Genomic DNA, 23,619 nt, shown 5'->3' on the forward strand with positions numbered 1-23,619 from the left:
CACCGTAAAGTCCAGGGTTGGTTTTATTTGGGTGTTAGACAACCGGATCTTGTATATTTCGACCATTCAACATTAAAAAATCTCAAGTGCTGCTTTAGGTAGTGCGTCATACCATATTGTGAACATTTTGCCTTTCTCTTATATAAAGGTTATGCAATCACTTGAAAAACCAACTAGTAAAAGTTGGCCCGGAGGGCCAACTGTCATATACCATTCGACTCAGTTCATCGAGCTGAGCAATGTGTGTGTATGTGTGTGTGTGTATGTGTCAAATAATCTCACTAGCTTTTCTCGGAGATGGCTGAACCGATTTTGACAAACTTAGATTCAAATGAAAGGCCTCGTGGTCCCATACGGAATTCCTGAATTTCACCCGGATCCAACTTCCGGTTCCGGAGTTATAGGGTAAAGTGTGTTCAATATTGTACACCGTCACTTAAACCGACAAAACAGAAAACGTGAAAAATTTTCTAAACTGGTCTTAAAACTACACAAATCGATAGTCATTATCAGTAGGCAACTAAACAAATCGATTTCGGCTATCCTGGTTCCCAGTATCCGGTTCCGGAAGTACCGGAAATAGTGGTCATATATACCAAAATGGATCTCACTCACTTTTCTCAGCGAAAGGTCTTCCGCTACCATACGGAGTTCCTGAATTTCATTCCAGTTCCGGAGTTATAGGGTAAAGTGTGTTCAATATTGTACACCGTCACTTGAACCGGCAAAACAAAAAACCGTAAAAAATTTCCTAAATTGGTCTCAAAACTACACAAATCGATAGTCATTATTAGTAGGCAACTAAACAAACCGATTCCGGCTATCCTAGTTCCTAGCATCCGGTTCCGGAGGTACCGGAAAAAGTGGTCATATATACTCACTCACTTTTCTCAGCGATGGTTTGACCGATTTTCACAAACTTAGATTCAAAAGAAAAAATGTCTCCCGGTCACATACGGAATTTCTGAATTTCATCCGGATCCGACTTCCGGTTCCGGAGTTATAGAGTAAAGTGTGTTCAATATTGTACTCCGTCACTTAAAATATTTTCGGATGCAACAAACATTTAAATCGTAATTAATAGTGCGTACTAATAGAGTTTTTATGTCATGTTAGTTTGGTAGTTTAAACAATATAATAATAAACAATATATATAGTTGGTGGCCGTACGAACCGACTTTGATTTTACCGGTTTTCGGGTTCCGGTGCCGGAAGTGCATATAATAGTGAACCCACTTCCTTTTCTTAAGGATGACTTACGCAACCAAAGCACGGTTTTATTCTGCATTTTATGCACAAACAATCTCTTGGTTTCTTTCAAAAATCGAAGAGAAATGTTTTGAATAGAATACCACAATATTATATGTACACGAGAAAGGCATAATTACACCACTAGGTGAATTAAAACAGGTTTTTTAAAGGAAATTCTGCACCATTTTCTCATACCGATCAAATTGTCCTGCAACTAAACATTCGGAGTGGCTCTTTTCTTAAACCTTACAGCTCACCCTTCACCCATTCGGAAATTTCAAAATTTATCAGTAATTAATGAATATTTAACACCGATCTGAATGATTGAAATATCGTGTTGACTGTGAGTTGTTTATTTGTAATGTTCTTGCAAAACAATTGATTACCATGATAATTAAATCAAAACCCGATTTTTTACTCACTCCTGCCTAACGAATATCCAGTGTTGGAACGCAATTTGAATGTTGAATCACTGCAACCGGTTTGGTGTTTATGTGCATGCGATTCGAATTTTTCTCATGCAACTGGTACAGATACACTATCGCGTCTGTAGAAGTGTCATAATATCAAATTATAAACATGTTCAACTTCTTTTTTTTTTAAACATCAATGAAATGTTTGGTACTCGTCTAAACGGATGTGTATTACTGTGTAGATAAACACATCACTAACAATAATAATATACTATGTTTATCTTTACAGTCAGTGATTCATCTGGACGGTACAGTGGACAGGCACTCTTTGGAAACGACTTTTGGCTGGGATCGAAAACATTTTGTGAGGAGAGCAACAAAGAAAATCCATTGAATAATGAAACCATAGAGATGAGTTTTTATGTAGCATCAGTTAAAATCAAAATATATGAATTAATGCCAAAGGTAAGATTTGAGTCACTTAGTGTTGTAATTGTTTGCGTTTAATGTTTGGAATATATGGATGTATAGAATATTGAAATATAAATCTATTTTCTAATGCATGCGCACATTCAACGTCCATTATTGGATTATTCAGGCCGTGTTTTGAGTGGCTGAATTAGATGCTTGCGACAAAGTGATGACATGTGGATTATTTGTTGGTTTATTATTTTTTGTTTATTGTTTATTGTGGAGCAGGGAAAAGCCCGGTGGAGGTAGTTTAGTTAAAACTTTCTTTCCAACAGGCATAAAACCTGCTCATCTTTTGTATCAACATATTTCAATGATAAAAATTATACGTAATACATAATAGCTTAAAACTTCAACTTAGAAATTATGCAATGATTAGAGAAAAGTTATACTAAATATACTTATCTAGCTACTAGAAACTATCATGACAAATAACTGAAAAACAGCATTTTTAGAACATTACGAGAATGATGAAGGTCAAATACATTGGGGCAATTATTAAATAATCGGCAAATAAAGACTGTCTATATTTCGCTGTTCATTGAAGCAGTGGTGATGAAGGGTTTCGAAATCTTACCGCAGCTACAAATTTCTTGCCAGACCATAGCTGTCTTACCAAATTTTTCGACTTTAATCGATGTCTCGGACTGGTTTAACACTTACCCTTCTCGCACCGTATAATATTGTGGTCCCGGCAAGAATTTGTAATCGAGTTTCACGTAGGTTTCGTCGTCCATGATTATGCAGTTCAAATTTCCAGCATGAATCGTATTGTACAGCTTTCGAACCCTCGGCCTGGTCGATGCTTCTTGTTTCGGACTACGTTTTGGTTGTTTCTGCTTCTTATCGGTTCGAAGATTCAAACGTTCTTTAGCACGAAGAACATTTGACTTTGAAGTGCCCACTTTTTTGGCCACATCCCGAACTGAAACCTCCTTCTTTTGCTCGAACGCCTTCAGTATACGTTTATCCAACTGAGGGTTAGCAGGACCATTTTTCGACCCGTTTTCGGTTTATCCTCAAAGGTGTTATCCTCACAGAACTTCCTGATTGCATTTCGCACGGCTTTTTCACTTACTTCTTCCATTTTTGCTGTTTTTCTAAGTGACAGTCCGCGTTCTGTGCACCATTTGTACACAATTTTTCGACGTTGTTCTGCTGAAAGTCTACGCATTTCAAAACAAACTAATGAAAACGAATAAAAATCTGCATAAGTGGTTAGAGAAGAGTGTAAACAACAGGACGCAGTCATAAAAATTGACAGATTCTGAACCATTGCGAAATGGCAGTGGTTTTTCGGTTGCGTCCATACTTTCTGGGACAGTCTTTACTAGTCAAAGGTTCGTAATAATTATAGTTAGTTCTAGATGAGGGTATTCTAAGAAATGGGTGGAAACGAAGATTACGGCGATGAATATCTAAGTATAACAATTGTAGAAGATCTAAACAATCTATACGAGCTTGTAGTAAATCAGCGACAAAAATAACCTTACATCCGTCAGGTCGAACAGGGAGCAAATATAGGTCAATCAGCTTGCAACGATCTTCGAAGCTCGGAAGGTTTAATAGGTCTCTCTACGGAAAACGACGATGTGCAAAACGCACGAATTTGCGTTGGATTTATTCAAGGCGTTGTATGTCTCGAAGGTAAAAAGGTGATAAAACAACAGATGCATACTCTACAGTCGAGCGTATCAAGCTACAGTAAAGTGCTTTCAGACGAAAAATGAAACCAAGAAGCCTAGAAGCTTTAGAAATAATGAATTCTCTGTGCTTTTTGAAAGTCAATTTGGAATCTAATAAAACTCCTAGATCCATGACTGACGATCTTCGATCTGTATTTGAGATATTATAATCGAAACTCACAATCAAGCGTTTGCGACTGAAGGAGATAACGGAGCACTTTGAATGGTTTAGTATAATCTTGTTGAGTTCACGCCAGTTTGAAAGATTGTCCAATTGCATTTGCAAAAATTTGCAGTCTTCAGTATTTTCAATAATGTTGAACAGCTTAAAATTATTCGCAAAAGATAGCTTCATGTATTCTATCAAGAAATTTAAATCATTTAGGTAAATTAGGAAGCGGAATGATCCTAGATGACTACCATGAGGGACACCAGAGCTGACGGTGAAAGGTGGAGTCGTGCAATCACCAATCTTCACTATCATTTCACGGTCGGTCAAGTACGAGTGTAACCAGTCAAGGATAGAGCAAGTAAATCCGAGTCTTTTATGTTTGGAAATCTAAATTTAATGATTAATCTTGTCGAAAGCGGCGGAAAAGTCGATGTAGATAAAATCAACTTGCCGACGAGCTTGAAACGTACGTATGATGAAGGACGTGTAAGATACTAGATTTGTTGACGTTGATCGCTTAGACAGTATAATCTTGTTGAGTTCACGCCAGTTTGAAAGATTGTCCAATTGCATTTGCAAAAATTTGCAGTCTTCAGTATTTTCAATAATGTTGAACAGCTTAAAATTATTCGCAAAAGATAGCTTCATGTATTCTATCAAGAAATTTAAATCATTTAGGTAAATTAGGAAGCGGAATGATCCTAGATGACTACCATGAGGGACACCAGAGCTGACGGTGAAAGGTGGAGTCGTGCAATCACCAATCTTCACTATCATTTCACGGTCGGTCAAGTACGAGTGTAACCAGTCAAGGATAGAGCAAGTAAATCCGAGTCTTTTATGTTTGGAAATCTAAATTTAATAATTAATCTTGTCGAAAGCGGCGGAAAAGTCGATGTAGATAAAATCAACTTGCCGACGAGCTTGAAACGTACGTATGATGAAGGACGTGTAAGATACTAGATTTGTTGACGTTGAGCCTTGTTGGGTATCCGATATATAAGCTGAGCAGTTGTGAGTAAAGAAATTGAGAACGATAATTTCAAAAAACTTAGACGCCCACATAAAGCTGCTATTCCACGGTAACTAGATACAACGTTTTGCTTCCTTTTTTTATAAACAGAAAGACATACCTATGACATTTTCAAGTTTTTTATCACAATGGATGAAATTCCATCTGGTCCAGGACTCGATGAAAGCTTTAATTTTAAACAAGCTGCTCTGACAATGGAAGGTGTGATGATAGAGTGACGACCTATTGGAGAACAAATGGGGACATTTTTGGCAGCTTCAGAGACTTGTTGAGAAGTGAAGTTCTCAGTGGAAAAAACACTACTGAAGTGCTCACTAAATAAGTAGCAGATGTCGAGTGTGGTGGATGCTTTAGCATCGTTCAGTGTCATGATGGTAGGTAGTCCTGTCTCCTTCCTTTGTTCGTTGACGCAGTTCCAGAATTTTTTTGGATTGATTTTGAGATTATTCTGAATGCTGTGTTGAAAGGTAGTATAAAGAGCTCTATTCAGACGTTTGTATCTATTGTTGAGATGTACGTAATACGCTTTGAGAGTGAAAGAGGGACCGCGACATATTCTCCCGAACGTACTGATCGGTGACCTGCGGGGGGAGGTCATGCACGCGTACTTCTATGGCATTGTCCACCATGTGCACAGGGATTTTGTATTCAATGTTATATCACTCAACACTGTGCACCTCGTTGTTAACCGAAGCGAATGCAATTGCATCGCTTTCACGTTTAAACATAATGTACACACAGTTAGACGCCTTGTTGAATTGAATCTCAGTTACTTTATTAGCGTCTAGATGCATTCGTTCTTTAAGTAAGATTTCAATTTCAGTTGCTGCCGGTCAAACTTTGCAACGCTTGAAATCTATACAAATTGAATTTGGTCTTGTAGGCCAAGATTCCGGCTTTGTTAAATCGTATTTGACCATTCCGTACACTCTATTGTTCACTGTACTGTATTGTCTTTGTTTCTGTTGTTTCGATCGTAAATGATTTGCGACCGTAAATGATTTTCGAATGCGTCGTGTGAGATGCGAGCACGAACTGCGCTGCTCACCGATGATTTGCTTTTTTGTCTCATATCACCTACGATGTCCCCATACATCAATCCCTTCACTGGCTCTGTCACATCATACATCAATCCCTTCACTTCACTCCTTCACCATACATCAATCCCTTCACTGACTACGTCACAGTCAAAGAAGGCTGGTGCTATAAAAAAACCAACAGCCTCTTTCATGGAGATGCGTTAGATAATCAACCAATAGCTGTATCCAATCTTCCTTAATTCAACGAGAGAAACTCAAAAACGTATAGTAAAACGTCATCTAGAGCAACGAAATTCTCTGCTAGAATGAACTAGTATCAACGTAAAGCATTGGAGGAGAAACAAGCTTTGGAGAGAAAACAGCTAGATGAGAGGCTTGCACTACAACAAGAACAAATAGAGCAAAGTGACGAAGACTCCGTAGAAGATACGAGAGATGTATCTAAAATTACTGATTGGTTAGACAAAACCGATTTTGGCGAACATGCCGATTTAGAGTCACCTTTCATGGCTGAAGGAACACCTCTACTAAAAAACTACAAGGATCAGTCCCATGGGGTTGTTCGAGCCATTGATGTGGAACAAGGCAACCAAAATTTCTAATGATCTACAATCAAAAAGTTCAATCCGAACCAACACCGAACATCACTTGTCTTGATTTGCATTTGTTTTATAACCGACGAAATGACACCATTATTCCAAATGCATGCAATTATATCTTTGTACATACTTGCGTTTTCGATAATTAAGCTTCTCTTCGCCAAGCTTGTGTTCAAGTTTTTTATGCAAGCAGTTTTTTAGCGTTAAGTTTCTCTACCATTCTGCGATTTCGGTTGAAGCGATAAACTATTTCTCATTATCAATCGAGATCATCTAATATAAACTAAAAAATAATCTTAAGAATTCAAAATTTATCCAGGGATAGTTGTCAATTTCTCATAGGGAAACGACATAACATGGAATTCTGAGCTTGCATGACACAAGATCAGAGCATACCGATTAATGGCTGAGGCCAGTGTGTTTTAGGGCGTTTTAAAGGTCTATTTTCACGCTTCAAATCTGATTTTCTCAGAAACAGTGACGAATATCAAAAAACCCAACTGACAATCTCTTAGAAAATTGGTTTATATTATTCTGTGAATATTTTAGAATGATTCATTGACATTAGCGGTCGGGAAAGTCTTTTTTCTGAAGGAAGAATTGCTTAGCTGAAAACGCCGTCTTTCAACTTGTTCAATGAATATCTCGCCTTCAGAAGCATGGATCAAAAATCTATCCTGACAATGTCTAGATAATTTAATTTGAATGCGATTAGTGCATAAAAACATATATGTTGTCGCGATAAAAATTAAGTGAATGTTATTTTTGTAATGGTAAGTCCATTTCTATGGCGGCACATTTTAGTTCCCTGGTAACGTAACGAAACATGAGAGAGAAATAAAATCGGGTCAAAAAGGCTGCCAAACAAGCGGTAGCTTTATTTGATTTATGAGATGTAGTCAAACTTGTAACCGAAAATATCAAAACTTCCTTGGCCACCCGGCCACATCGAAAGTCATTTTACACATTTAAAAGAGAGCATGGAGAGAAATTTAATACGCGCAGCGAGCCACACGGTTTTACGCTAACAACTGGCCTCAGCCCGCTTCAAATCGTTTTCTGGCACGTTTTTGTCTTGCTGTCTATCAACAACTTACCTCTAGCATGCTAGGAATAGGACTGAAACGTTAGCTTTAATTTCGCTTCTATTTATAGATTCGCGTGCTTCCAACAGCTTCGCTTTTGCATCGATTGACCAATCAGAGCGATGCTCTCTCTTTGATACATCGCTTACTCCTTCAAAACCGTCGTCTATGGTAGGGAAATCCGGTATGTAGGAGATTTTTAGCAGCCAAATAGGACACTGCTCGCTACTAATCAAAATTTCAATCATATATAATTGAAAATACGTGGCATGATACATTCAAATCGAAACGTAGAAATATTTCCTATCAAATGATGAAATAATATTGATAATTGATATAAAATAGACTGAGCTGTAAGTGTTTAAAACCTGACCACATTTCTACGGGTAGTTTTTCTTGAATTTTTGATTTGCACCACTATATAGAAAATAAAGATGTGTTCCACATCAAAAGAATGGTAACGACCACTACTTAGTCAATACCCACGAGCATCTGCGAAGCCGTTGGATACTTTACATTTGATAGCTCGACAGACAGTAAAAGATCTCCCGAGGTTTGGAGGCGATCTATGGAAGACTGGCCTCGATTTATAGCTGCATACGAGCGAACTACACGTATGTGTGCGTTTAGAAACGATGAACTTTTAGATCGTTTAGAAAGAAGCTTATACGATCGTGCGCACAATGCCGTGAAAAACTTATTATTACATCCAGAAAATGTAACTGTTATAATCAATCGATTGAGAACCCTGTTTGGTAATCCTGAGTCGATTATAGAAACGATGGTAAAGCGGATTAGATCTATACCTGCACCAAAAGCAGATCGTATGGAGACAATAATTGATTTTAACGTAGCAGTGCAGAATCTATGTGCCACTATCCAGATCCGTGAAATGGATGAATGCCTGTATAATGTTGCTTTATTGCAGGAACTAGTAGATCACTTACCCTCAACCATTAAATTGAACTGGGTGTTATTTCGTCAGTCTAAGAGAACAGCTTCTCTCGTCGACTTCAGTGAGTCGATCGGAAATTTGGTGGATGCGTTAAGCAAAATCACAAGACCAACTTCTATCGGCTCTAAGTGTGTTAGGCAAATTGAGAAGCAAGGACGTAGAGAGGATGTTTTTTTGAACAATCATACAGAGACAAATAATGTTACTTCTTAATCTTTCTTCGCATGCGGACAGGCCTGTAGATCACTCGATGATTGTGAAGGCTTCAGGAGAATGAATTTGAAATCGCGCTGGACTGTAATAAAAGAAATCAATAAACCCTGCGGAATAAACGGTTGCGTGTTTCTGCATCATCGACATTTACATGACGATCAGAGACATAATCAGCAAGTACACGTTTCTTCAAATCATCACTACTTATCAAAATCTTACTCGCCGCGCTGCAATACTTACCACTGTTGTCTTGGGACAGTACTACTTAAATATGCCAAGGTTACTATTCATGGTAGGGGTAAACCGGTGACAACATATGCTTTTCTGGATGATGGGTCGACGTGCTCGCTTATGGAGCATACCTTATTAAAAGAGCTTGACCTTTCGGGAGAAAATTTTCCACTGTGTATCAATTGGACTGGAGGCCAAGCTAGATATGAATCAAACTCCGTTAATGGGTTGTTGGCATTTCGGGGGCGTAAAAGGCACACGAGAAAATTAAACTTTGCAAAGTTCATACAGTAGAAAGTCTGCAACTACCACCACAAACAATATCTGTTGAGGATGTTTCGCAGCATTACAGCCATCTTAGAGGAAACGTAGTAGAATCTTACGAGGATGTACGACCGCGTATTCTAATAGGCATGGACAACATTAAATTGAGCCACCCGATAGATTCAAGAGAAGGACAAGAAAATCAACCTATTGCCGCTATGACCAGGCTAGGGTGGATTATATATGGTCCATGTTCTATAACAGAGTTTGATCAAGAAAAAGATTGCAACGAAACTTATAGCTTTCATATTTGCCAGTGCGACTCCACGCTACAGTCAAGGAATATTTCGCGTTAGATAGCATTGGCATACGATCCAACGCGCAAGCCTTGATGTCTAAAGCGGATGAACAAACGATGGCCTTACTCAAGTCAAATACACATTTGAAAGGTCAACGGTACGAGACCATGCACCACTAAAACGAATTTGGTATTTGCCAATATTTCCTGTGAAAAACTCCAATGAGCCCGCAAAATTGCGAATCGTCTGGGATGCTGCAGCAACGGTCAGAGGGGTTTCGCTGAATAGTTTTTTGCTCAAAGGACCGGATCAACTAACATCCTTACCCACAGTCCTTTATCGTTTTAGAGAATTTCGAATAGCTCTATCAGGAGACATCCGCGAAATATTTCCCCAAGTACGAGTAAACGAGAATTATCAACACAGCCAGCGGTTTTTATGGAAGACTAATCGTCAAGATCGAATGTCATCGGTGTATGTGATGGCAGTTATGACGTTTGGTACTACATGCTCATCCAGCTGTGACCAATACGTCAAAAATCACAATGCTAGACGTTTTATGCACGAAATGCCGGAGGCTGTTGATGATATCATTAATGACCACTATGTGGACGACATGCTGTCCAGTGTCGAAACGGAAGAAGACGCTATAGATCTTGCATCAAATGTTCGCTTTATTCATGAACAAGCTGGTTTCGAAATACGTGGCTGGCTATCGAACTCACAAAAGGTACTTCAAGCTCTCAACGGGCCTCCAACGTTGGTGAAAGATCTAAACGTTATTTCTAAAATGACCACCGAGAAAATCCTAGGGTTATGGTGGGATACGGAAATCGATTCTTTAACCTTCAAACTGTCATCAAAACCCGATGTAGAACTGTTATTTGGACAAAAGATTCCAACGAAACGTGAAATCTTACGTATCCTAATGTTCATTTTCGACCCATTCTTGCTAACGTATTGATGTACGTAAAGGTGCTTTTGCAAGAAATATGGCGTGTAGGATCGGGCTGGGATAAGCCAAAGCTCACGAGCAATTCGAGAAATGGCAAACGTGGCTTAACGTTCTGATGAAGGTCGAAACTGTTTCTATTCCACGGTGCTATCGTTAAAAACTTCAGCATCAAAATCAAACAAGTTACAACTACACGTTTTTGTAGATGCTAGCGAAAATGGGTTTGCTACCGTATTCTATTTTCGGTTTGAAGATCAAGGTGCAATTGATTGCTCGTTCGTGATAGCGAAGACACGTGTTGCCCACCTGTCAAAGCACAAAGAATTAGCCTTCACTCTTTATCATGATGTATAATGAACTGGTGGTCAAACAAACCGTTGATTTTGTTGTATTTCCCTACTCAAATTTTTCTATTTCAAAATTTTCTCTGCACCAGAATGTTTTCAAACATAATCGTGAATATCTCTTTTTGTATACAACGTAACGGTATAATTTTTGCTATATGCCATCGGAAATATAATAAGCAATTTATTATAATGATTATTAGATAACTTTTTACTGATACAGAAACATTAGGATTGAATTATATCCCCGGAACCGGAAGTGACTGGCAATTGATGTTCGATTTTGATTTACATCCCAAGAGCTTTCAAGTAAACCTAAGCTTGTTAAAACCGGTTCAGCCATCTCCGAGAACATTGTACGGGGAGGAAAATCTTTGAAATGTTAACACACATATATACATTCAGACATTCGGAAGAAGAGATGCCATTTTTTCAGATTTCCCAGAATTTAGAATTGTCTAATTCCATTGATACCACTATTATTTTATGTATATATACCTATTCCAAACAATCGTAAAGAAAAAAAGGTGCTATCTGATTTGAAATCAGTAAGCAAAAGCAATATTTATGCGATTTTGAGCAATAGTTGAATATGCGTAGGATGTTGTATGGGTTATATATAAAACATTTTATTTGGCATCCCTGATATTTAGAACAGGATGGTGATGGGCAATACGGCTCATTTCAATGAGCAGCTCTGAACCGAACGCTTTTTTTTAAGAGCCGGTTCAGTTGAACGGCTCATTGGCTCTTTTTCAATAAACGTCAATGTGGAGAAGCGGTTCGAGAGAGTCATTGTGAGCCACGGTATTGCATCAGCGGTATGGGCGATCTAAAACTTCACAACTAGAGGTGTCCGTGTGCGAGGAAGCGGGATATTGAAATAAATTAGTTGAAATTCCATTTGGAAAAAAATCTATTTTTCTTCTCCTATTACGACAGAATTCTTTGAAAATTCACTGCTGAATGAATGTTCCTATGTATTTTTGACAGCCTAATTAGAAAACATCATCGTTTAACCAACAACGCAATCAAATTTGGGCGTACACAGGCACACAGATTTTCCAAGTTGAAACGCAGATTTTAAAATGGCAACTCTGCTTGAGAGCCGCGGTTCAATTTTGAAGAGCCGTGGTTCGTTCGCTCATTGCTACGAGTCGGTTCAAATGAACGGCTCGTGAGCGCTCGCCCATCACTAGAAAAGGAATAGAATATGTGATCAAAACAAAGTAAAAGCGGTTTCTTAAAGCTATCCCTCAATTTTCAGCATATTTGATTGTTTTAGGAGGATTTCCAGGTAACATTTTCCTTTTTATTGTGATATAGGGATGACAAATAATCTTCACTATAACTAGAAAAAACTGCAACGAACAATTTCTGTTTATATTTCAGATCTGCAATGAAATGAAAGTTGGAGTTTAGAGTTGGAGTTAATCGATCTGCAATGTAAGCATATGCAATGTAGTAAGCACCCTCACCCTCACCCTGAGGCACAAATCTCCAAATATCAAGGGGAACGTGCCATTTGAGCCAATTTGTTCTGAAGCACCCTCATTGCTACAATTTTCGCTAAATGGCAATAGCAAAGGATTTCCTCGTTAAAAATTCAAATTAGTTAAAGCAGAGGTTTGTGTGTAATCATGAAATTGTTTGGAACAGCGGTGTGGAATCAATATTTGGAAAGATAACATTATTAATTTCACGTTTCAAGGATCCATATGGAGTATTGGACCCAGAAGTGTCTTGATCCTGTTAATTGTAGCGAACAGGATTGTTCTGTCCAAATAAAAGCAAGAAGTACAAATATGGTTGGTATTTGTTCGCGTTTTTATTATGAAATTAAATGTATGTTATGTTAATGTAAATAAAAAATTAAATTAAAAAACAGTCTTGCTCATCGTTGCATTGGGAATCATCAGTCTTGAGTCCTTGGAATTTGGTTTTAGAGCTAGAAATCGTTGCAAGGATTTTCTCGTATACATCCTTATTCAATTTTACGAGTAAAATATGTTCAAGAGTATCGTCGCCTAATGTGGAATGATGTGGCGAGAGTGTCAATGCTAGTGCACTGAAGGATCGTTCTACTGTTGATTGGATAGTTGGAACAGCTAGAACCACTGAAGCTACAGCTGACAATTCAGGGTGGCTCGACTTTCTCTTCCCATATGTCATATACGTCATCATTTGATCCCATACGTCATATACAGTGCTTTGTCGCTGTTCAGCTTGAAGAGCTTTGAGTTGCTGTTGGAATAAGCTCGAAGCATCAGCTGTATTAAGTGATCCACCGAACATCTCGGTGATAAAATTGTCGCTCTCATTAAAATTGTTAGTCGTGTTTGTTGAACACGTTGATTGACTCATATAGTAGCGAGAATCCATGATTTTTATTCTTTCCCAGGTTTGTATAATGAATCTCTGTGGATTACGATTTTCGAAAATATATACATTTAGAAAAATAGTAGATTTTTTACCTGAATGGATTCATTCTCATCGGCGGTGAATATGTTGGAATTAGTATAGTTAAACCATGGGTCCAGATAAATTGCCATTTTAAAAGCCATGGATGTCCGAAGATTCCCAATACGGGTGGATAATGCCTTAGTTAGCTCCCGAACGAAAGGATTATTTTCTTGTTTTTTTATTAGATGTATGGTTAGTAACCATTCCATATAAAAATCGCTTAAAGACATATGAGATTGTTGTAGTTTTTTTGTGCATATATAGCATGGCTTGAAGGCTTCCAAATAGTTTTCGATAAACTCCCAATGCACAGAGAGATCTGAAAATTTTAATCAATCAATTTCTAAATATATAATACATTGTAAATGTAAATTTTACCAATCTCAGTGAACTCTTGAGCAAGCTGAGAAAAAAACTCTTTTTGAATCATGAAAGTGGCAAATTATGCTAAGCAATAAGTTTAACTGCAGAATCAATAAAAGCTGCTTGTCAATAGCCACCGCTTTTTTAGGGATATTTCGAGTTTTAATTATTTTTTCTTCATCACGCATAAGTCCATATTGTGCAGCCAAAGTCTTATGACGCGTTCTGAAATGCCGGATAAAATTTCCGGCATCGTATTTTGATTGTTGTAAAATCAACTTCAAAAGAATGAATTGAAATTTTACTGGACTGATTCCATCACCTCAACCATGAAACTGTCGTGAATGAAATTAAACAAAAAATCAGAATTCCCAGGTTGCGTAGATTATGTAACAAAATTCGCCAGGAATGTCAAACTTGCAAAAACTACAGAGCAAAACCAGATATTCCGATGATGGCAGGTTAGTAGTGTTACGCCCTTTGCTAAAAATTCCTCTTTCTAGCGAGCGTCTCGGTCACACCCAGAGCCAGTGAAGGGATTGATGTATGGGGCCATCGTAGGTGATATGAGACAAAAAAGCAAATCATCAGTGAGCAGCGAAGAAAATGTGTGAAGATTGCTAGTTTCTAAAAATTTTCCTTATTCTTATATTAAAAACTAAATTTATTGTTTGAACCTGAACTGAATTCTTAGGTTTGGTAAATAATGTGCTTGTAGTGATATTCAAAATATTTAATAAGCGAATTATTGTATTTATTATTTAGGATCGATTGATTGGAATTGTGTTGAGGTTAGCAATAATTGTCGAAATATTGTTGATATCGTGACAGGTAATATTCCATACAAATTAATGGTTTAAACTTTTAATATAATTCCAACGTTCAATAGTTTACACAGCACAATTAATCCACAATTAAATACATACACGGATATAACGAAATACTGTAATTGATATTAAACGTAAGTTGAAATATTACATGAACTGAACTGTTAAAATTATACGCTACACAATTGCAGGAAAAAATTAACAATATACCAGAAAATAAATCCGTTAAATTTTTGGAAATCCTTGTTTCGAATTATCGTAACAACCTTCTTTGAATACTTTTTTTAATAACTATTTATTGGGATATGAGTTAAAATTAAATTATTGAGATTTAAATTGGGTGTTCAGCCACATGTTGTGACTTTTCAGTCCTATTATATACATGATTTGGTTATTACAATGAAAACATCATTTGCATCATTGCATCATGTTTTGTCGGAATTTGCTTATAATATTATGTGACATTACATCTAATGGTTCTATATCTGTGAGTCTATGTAACTCATTTGTACCAAACCAGGGAGGAAGCTTCAAAATAATTTTCAGAATTTTATTCTGAATCATTTGAAGCACTTCCTAATGGAACAACAACTTGACCAAATTGGTACTGCATAAAGCATGACTGGTCTAAAAAATTTGTTCATAAATTAATAATTTGTTTTTAGACAGAGCTAAGAAGTTCTGTTTATAAAAGGATATAAACATTTAATATATTTATTACACTTTGCCTGGATTCCATCAATGTGATCCTTGAAAGTGAGTTTTTTGTCATACGTTAAACTCAAGTATTTTGCTTGATCAGACCACGTCAATTCCAAGCCATTCAATTTGAGAATGTGATTATTGTTTGGTTTAAGAAAAGAAGCTCGTGGCTTATGATATAATTAATTGCGTTTTTGCAGCATTTGGTTTAATTTTCCGTTTTGACAGATAATCACTGAAAATATTTAAGCTTCTTTGTAGGCGACTGCAGATCACTCTTAGATTTCTACCTGTGACTAACAGACTTGTGTCGTCACAGAATAGCGATTTCTGAGAACCAACGTGTGGAAGTGAAAATATTATACGCTCGAACCCTGCGCAACTCATTCTCGTACGGGTAGCAATTCAGATTTACAACTCTGATAGCTAACCTGAAGAGTGCGATCAGTTGAATAATTTTGAATCATTTTGATCAAATAAATAGGAAACTTTAAATCAGACATTTTTCTATTAAACCTCCAGTGGATAACTAAGAAGATTTATTTGCTGTTATCATGTTCGTTACTCTTACAAGTTGATGAGTAGTTGAATGTTCATGACGAAATCCAAACTGCTCTGGTAAAAAATTGAATTCTCATCTATATGAGACATCATTCTCAACAAGATATTTTTTTCAAAAAGTTTACTGAGCTTTTTATCAGATTTGATAATAATAATTACTTTAGCGTTTTTGCCTTTCTCTATAGAAAGGTATTAGAATTGCTGGAAAAACCGACTTTCGAACGGAGCCTCGGAGTGTGTGTGTATGTATGTATGTATGTGTGTGTATGTGTGTGCACTTTTCGAAGATAATAGAACGCGCTCAATTTTCTCAGAGATGGCTGAACCGATGTTAACAAACTTGGACTCGTTTGGAAGCCACTGTCGGGCCATTGATCAAGTTCGAAGATCAAATGGCTGTGACTTTTGGTTCCGGAGATATGATTGTATAAGTGACGTAACCGACAAAAAGCGTTGTATTTGAACGCGCTCAATTTTCTCAGAGATGGCTGAACCGATTTTAACAAACTTGGGCTCGTTTGAAAGCTACTGTCGGATCACTGATCAGGTTCGAAGATCAAATGGCTGTGACTTTTGGTTCCGGAGATATGATTGTATAAGTGACGTAACCGACAAAAAGCGTTGTATTTGAACGCGCTCAATTTTCCCAGAGATGGCTGAACCGATTTTAACAAACTTAGGCTCGTTTGAAAGCAACTGTCGAATCATTGATCAAGTTCGAAGATCAAATGGCTGTGACTTTTGGTTCCGGAGATATGATTGTATAAGTGACGTAACCGACAAAAAGCGTTGTATTTGAATGCGCTCAATTTTCTCAGAGATGGCTGAACCGATTTTAACAAACTTCGGCTCGTTTGAAAGCAACTGTCGAATCATTGATCAAGTTCGAAGATCAAATGGCTGTGACTTTTGGTTCCGGAGATATGATTGTATAAGTGACGTAACCGACAAAAAGCGTTGTATTTGAACGCGCTCAATTTTCTCAGAGATGGCTGAACCGATTTTAACAAACTTGGACTCGTTTCAAAGCTACTGTCGGATCACTGATCAGGTTCGAAGATCAAATGGCTGTGACTTTTGGTTCCGGAGATATGATTGTATAAGTGACGTAACCGACAAAAAGCGTTGTATTTGAACGCGCTCAATTTTCTCAGAGATGGCTGAACCGATTTTAACAAACTTGGGCTCGTTTGAAAGCAACTGTCGAATCATTGATCAAGTTCGAAGATCAAATGGCTGTGACTTTTGGTTCCGGAGATATGATTGTATAAGTGACGTAACCGACAAAAAGCGTTGTATTTGAATGCGCTCAATTTTCTCAGAGATGGCTGAACCGATTTTAACAAACTTCGGCTCGTTTGAAAGCAACTGTCGAATCATTGATCAAGTTCGAAGATCAAATGGCTGTGACTTTTGGTTCCGGAGATATGATTGTATAAGTGACGTAACCGACAAAAAGCGTTGTATTTGAATGCGCTCAATTTTCTCAGAGATGGCTGAACCGATTTTAACAAACTTGGACTCGTTTGAAAGCTACTGTCGGGCCATTGATCAAGTTCGAAGATCAAATGGCTGTGCCTTTTGGTTTCGGAGATATGATTGTAAAAGTGACGTAACCAACAAAAAGCGTTGTATTTGAACGCGCTCAATTTTCTCAGAGATGGCTGAACCGATTTTAACAAACTTGGACTCGTTTGAAAGCTACTATCGGACCATTGTCAAGTTCGAAGATCCAATTGCTGTGACTTTTGGTTCCGGAGATATGATTGTATAAGTGACCTAACCGACAAAAAGCGTTGTATTTGAATGCGCTCAATTTTCTCAGAGATGGCTGAACTGATTTTAACAAACTTGGACTCGTTTGAAAGTTACTGTCGGGCCATTGATCAAGTTCGAAGATCAAGTGGCTGTGACTTTTGGTTCCGGAGATATGATTGTATAAGTGTCGTAACAGACAAAAAGCGTTGTATTTGAACGCGCTCAATTTTCTCAGAGATGGCTGAACCGATTTTAACAAACTTGGACTCGTTTAAAAGCTACTGTCGGGCCATTGATCAAGTTCGAAGAACAAATGGCTGTGACTTTTGGTTCCGGAGATATGATTGTATAAGTGACGTAACAGACAAAAAGCGTTGTATTTGAACGCGCTCAATTTTCTCAGTGACGGCTGAACCGATTTTAACAAACTTGAGCTCGGGCCATTGATCAAGTTCGAAAATAAAATGGCTGTGACTTTTGGTTCCGGAGATATGATTGTATAAGTGACGCAACCAAAAAAGAGCGTTGTATTTGAACGCGCTCAATTTTCTCAGAGATGGCTAAACCGATTTTAACAAACTTGGGCTCGTTTGAAAGCTACTGTCGGGCCATTGATCAAGTTCGAAGATCAAATGGCTGTGACTTTTGGTTCCGGAGATATGATTGTATAAGTGACGTAACAGACAAAAAGCGTTGTATTTGAACGCGCTCAATTTTCTCAGAGATGGCTGAACCGATTTTAACAAACTTGGGCTCGTTTGAAAGCTACTGTCGGATCACTGATCAGGTTCGAAGATCAAATGGCTGTGACTTTTGGTTCCGGAGATATGATTGTATAAGTGACGTAACCGACAAAAAGCGTTGTATTTGAACGCGCTCAATTTTCCCAGAGATGGCTGAACCGATTTTAACAAACTTAGGCTCGTTTGAAAGCAACTGTCGAATCATTGATCAAGTTCGAAGATCAAATGGCTGTGACTTTTGGTTCCGGAGATATGATTGTATAAGTGACGTAACCGACAAAAAGCGTTGTATTTGAATGCGCTCAATTTTCTCAGAGATGGCTGAACCGATTTTAACAAACTTCGGCTCGTTTGAAAGCAACTGTCGAATCATTGATCAAGTTCGAAGATCAAATGGCTGTGACTTTTGGTTCCGGAGATATGATTGTATAAGTGACGTAACCGACAAAAAGCGTTGTATTTGAACGCGCTCAATTTTCTCAGAGATGGCTGAACCGATTTTAACAAACTTGGACTCGTTTCAAAGCTACTGTCGGATCACTGATCAGGTTCGAAGATCAAATGGCTGTGACTTTTGGTTCCGGAGATATGATTGTATAAGTGACGTAACCGACAAAAAGCGTTGTATTTGAACGCGCTCAATTTTCTCAGAGATGGCTGAACCGATTTTAACAAACTTGGGCTCGTTTGAAAGCAACTGTCGAATCATTGATCAAGTTCGAAGATCAAATGGCTGTGACTTTTGGTTCCGGAGATATGATTGTATAAGTGACGTAACCGACAAAAAGCGTTGTATTTGAATGCGCTCAATTTTCTCAGAGATGGCTGAACCGATTTTAACAAACTTCGGCTCGTTTGAAAGCAACTGTCGAATCATTGATCAAGTTCGAAGATCAAATGGCTGTGACTTTTGGTTCCGGAGATATGATTGTATAAGTGACGTAACCGACAAAAAGCGTTGTATTTGAATGCGCTCAATTTTCTCAGAGATGGCTGAACCGATTTTAACAAACTTGGACTCGTTTGAAAGCTACTGTCGGGCCATTGATCAAGTTCGAAGATCAAATGGCTGTGCCTTTTGGTTTCGGAGATATGATTGTAAAAGTGACGTAACCAACAAAAAGCGTTGTATTTGAACGCGCTCAATTTTCTCAGAGATGGCTGAACCGATTTTAACAAACTTGGACTCGTTTGAAAGCTACTATCGGACCATTGTCAAGTTCGAAGATCCAATTGCTGTGACTTTTGGTTCCGGAGATATGATTGTATAAGTGACCTAACCGACAAAAAGCGTTGTATTTGAATGCGCTCAATTTTCTCAGAGATGGCTGAACTGATTTTAACAAACTTGGACTCGTTTGAAAGTTACTGTCGGGCCATTGATCAAGTTCGAGGATCAAGTGGCTGTGACTTTTGGTTCCGGAGATATGATTGTATAAGTGTCGTAACAGACAAAAAGCGTTGTATTTGAACGCGCTCAATTTTCTCAGAGATGGCTGAACCGATTTTAACAAACTTGGACTCGTTTAAAAGCTACTGTCGGGCCATTGATCAAGTTCGAAGAACAAATGGCTGTGACTTTTGGTTCCGGAGATATGATTGTATAAGTGACGTAACAGACAAAAAGCGTTGTATTTGAACGCGCTCAATTTTCTCAGTGACGGCTGAACCGATTTTAACAAACTTGAGCTCGGGCCATTGATCAAGTTCGAAAATAAAATGGCTGTGACTTTTGGTTCCGGAGATATGATTGTATAAGTGACGCAACCAAAAAAGAGCGTTGTATTTGAACGCGCTCAATTTTCTCAGAGATGGCTAAACCGATTTTAACAAACTTGGGCTCGTTTGAAAGCTACTGTCGGGCCATTGATCAAGTTCGAAGATCAAATGGCTGTGACTTTTGGTTCCGGAGATATGATTGTATAAGTGACGTAACAGACAAAAAGCGTTGTATTTGAACGCGCTCAATTTTCTCAGAGATGGCTGAACCGATTTTAACAAACTTGAGCTCGGGCCATTGATCAAGTTCGAAGATCAAATGGCTGTGACTTTTGTTACCGGAGATATGATTGTATATGTGACGCAACCGACAAAAAGCGTTGTATTTGAACGCGCTCAATTTTCTCAGAGATGGCTGAACTGACTTTAACAAACTTAGACTCGTTTGAAAGCTACTATCGTGCCATTGATCAAGTTCGAAGATCAAATGGCTGTGATGTTTGGTTCCGGAGATATGATTGTATAAGTGACGTAACCGACAAAAAGCGTTGTATTTGAACGCGCTTAATTTTCTCAGAGATGGCTGAACCGATTTTAACAAACTTGGGCTCGTTTGAAAGCAACTGTCGAAACATTGATCAAGTTCGAAGATCAAATGGCTGTGACTTTTGGTACCAGATATATGATGGTATATGTGACGTAACCGACAAAACACGTTGATTTTTACCGCTCTTATGTATATAAGGGTGCTAAAATTTCGGGATCACCTCTATTTTCGTTAAGCTCTAGTGCTCAAAAGTTCAAGCACCTCTAAAAAAGCCTTCATGCAAAATTTGAGCTAAATCGGACATGTGTAAGGGGTGCTGCCCGGTGTTAAAGGTTTGACAATTTTCGATCTTGAAAAAGCACCATAGTGGGGAGTACATGAAATTTCCAAAATCGAAAATTTTTTTGAAAAAATCAACTTTCTGGGACTTTTATATTTTTTTTCATATTTTTTCTAAGTCCCAAAAAGTCGATTTAAAAAAAAAAAAAATTTTTTTCGAGAGGACACTAAATCTCGACGTTTCATGCAATTCTAAGCCTTTTGGCATCAAACTTTTTTTTTCGATTTCGAAAATTTCATGTACTCTCCCCTATGGTGATTTTTCAAGATATATGAAAATTCCACTAAGTGGACTGAGAAGGTGTTGCGTCGCACTAGTTTCACTGGCGACACTGTTTACCAACACTGCCTTCTGCAGATAGTTGGTGCTACCGTTCATAGAATTATGTCAGTTTCTCAGGCCCTTCTGGCAACTCAGTTTTTCATTTTATCTTCTCGCTCTGTTCACAATCATCAGACCAGCCAGTCTCAAATGAACCTGCATTAGAATCGGACCGTTTTTGATCTGTCATAAAGTCCGAAGTGTATCGAACAGCAGAAGTGAAATACACTAGCGATAGTCAGTGAATAAAGTGACTCAAACGTTAAAATAGTGTAGTTTTCATTGGCAAGAGTCCGCCAAGGTTCATCCAGTGGTGAGTTTTATCAGTGCAGCTGTTTGTTTGTGGCTGTTCGTCTTCTGCTCCTTTGGCTGCTTTGGTGACCGCTGTGGCTGTTTGCAGAACCCGTTAGTTGCATTGCTGTTCGCTACCGGTTTACTGCAGTACGAATGCAAGTAAGGTCGACCGACAAATTGCTGCCGTCGCTTCGCTGAAATATCCTGGTGAGGATTTAATTAAACACAACGTAGGGTCCCGGCTAGCGCCAACATATTTTGATGCCGTGACCAGGATTGATTCAGACCGCGTCATTCTGCTGCAGCCATTTTGCAATTCGGAGCCAGACGTTGGATGGAATTTCAGATCTTTGCTGCTTTATATGTACAAGGCCTAAATAATTGGGTATAAGGTAACGACCTGTCCAATACATTTCGTGGGTATCGCAGGTGCCTTCTAGGAGTTTTTTCCTTTGTTGCATGTACATCACACGTTCCTGTAATTGTTCGTACGAACAATTGTTGCTATTATTCAAGGAGTTTGCATTGTGTTGGCCACCAAGCGCCATTATTCCTTTGTAATTCGGTTACAATCGCTCCATTGTTCACTGTGGCGTCCCTAGCCGTAGTGAATACCATTAGCCGCGCGCCATTTTGTACGCTACTGCTGCTGTTGTTCCGGCTGATTACTGGAAATCTGTTCTGCGGTTTATCGTTTTACTGCACTTTTAACATAACCGGATTTTGTTGTTGAAATTTTTACTGGATTTCGGAAGCCGTCCCGGGCTTTGAAATCTCAAGTTTGTACGTACTGTACTAATTCAAGTTCCTGTTGGCTGAAATATTACACAAGGCACATTTTGCCTTGAAAAAGGTGAGCCTCTTTCCAAGTTTTTACCACCCTCCTGTGGGTCTACTGTGGTCTTTTGTTCTGCAGGTAACTTTGTATAAATTGGACCACGTTTCGCGTTACCGCCAAACAAAATGGCAGACGACCAACAAAGGAACCAGTTACTGTCGCGAAGAGATACGCTGCTCACTTCTCTGGGTCGGGCAGAGGTTTTTGCCGAGGAGTACGTTGCTGCGAGGGACGAATCGCAGGTACCGTTAAGGCTGGACTACATCACCAGCGTTTGGAACAATTTGGAGTCAGTTCAAGCACAACTGGAGGACAACGAAACAGATCAAGAGGGTAAGGCGGAGCATGCTGCTGTGCGCTCTAATTTTGAGCCACGCCTTTTTCAAATAAAGGCATCTTTACTTTCGATGTTGACTCCTCATCCTAACGATCGTAGCCCTCAACCCCCGCGTGTTTCCTCCACTCTCTCCGGCATCAAACTGCCAACATTTTCGTTGCCTGAATTCGATGGCGACTACATGCAATGGCTTCCGTTTCACGATACCTTTTTGGTGTTGATTCATTCCAACTCTGATGTTCCGGATAATCAGAAGTTTCACTATTTAAAGGCAGCTGTCAAGGGGAAAGCTGCTCAGTTGATAGAATCGATTGGCGTTAGCTCCGCAAATTATTTATTGGCTTGGCAAACGTTGGAAAGCAGGTATTCCAACGATTATGTACTGAAAAAGCGTCACCTACAGGCACTATTCGATGTTCCGAAGATGAAGAACGAGTCCGCTGCGGCACTTCACGGGTTGGTGGACGAATTTGAACGCCACACCAAAACTCTTCGACAACTGGGAGAACCAACCGAGCACTGGAGCACGATTTTGGAGCACCTTCCTCGTACCCGCTTGCACGACGATACAGTGAAGGCATGGGAGGATCATGCGTCGACCGTCAGTAATCCGGATTACAATTGTCTCATCGATTTTCTTCAGCGCAGAACACGAGTTTTGGAATCCATCTCAGTGAATCATCGAACACCCGATACGCAGTCGACTTCCGCTTTACCAGCTCAGCCGTCGAAGAGATCGTTTCATTCCCAGATCCGTCTTTCGTCTTGTGCCTCTACAGCTAATTCAGCAGTGGCG

At 38.7% G+C, this 23,619-nt stretch overlaps 1 protein-coding gene across 6 annotated transcripts in view; it reads left to right on the forward strand.

Annotated features, from left to right (window-relative positions):
• Positions 1-23,619, forward strand: part of LOC131427593 (nose resistant to fluoxetine protein 6) — a 1,835,865-nt gene that overhangs the window by 92,739 nt on the left and 1,719,507 nt on the right. For 4 of the 6 annotated variants that reach the window (XM_058590935.1, XM_058590937.1, XM_058590936.1 and 1 more), the window contains exon 2: positions 1,954-2,129. In XM_058590935.1, coding sequence (XP_058446918.1) covers positions 1,954-2,129 — 176 coding nt within the window. Of the gene's footprint in view, positions 1-1,470; positions 1,595-1,807; positions 1,893-1,953; positions 2,130-23,619 lie in introns of those variants that run through there. The other 2 variants (XM_058590940.1, XM_058590939.1) reach the window with 2 other exon arrangements.

Source organism: Malaya genurostris, chromosome 2 (assembly GCF_030247185.1).
Source record: "Malaya genurostris strain Urasoe2022 chromosome 2, Malgen_1.1, whole genome shotgun sequence".
Classification (NCBI taxonomy): domain Eukaryota; kingdom Metazoa; phylum Arthropoda; class Insecta; order Diptera; family Culicidae; genus Malaya; species Malaya genurostris.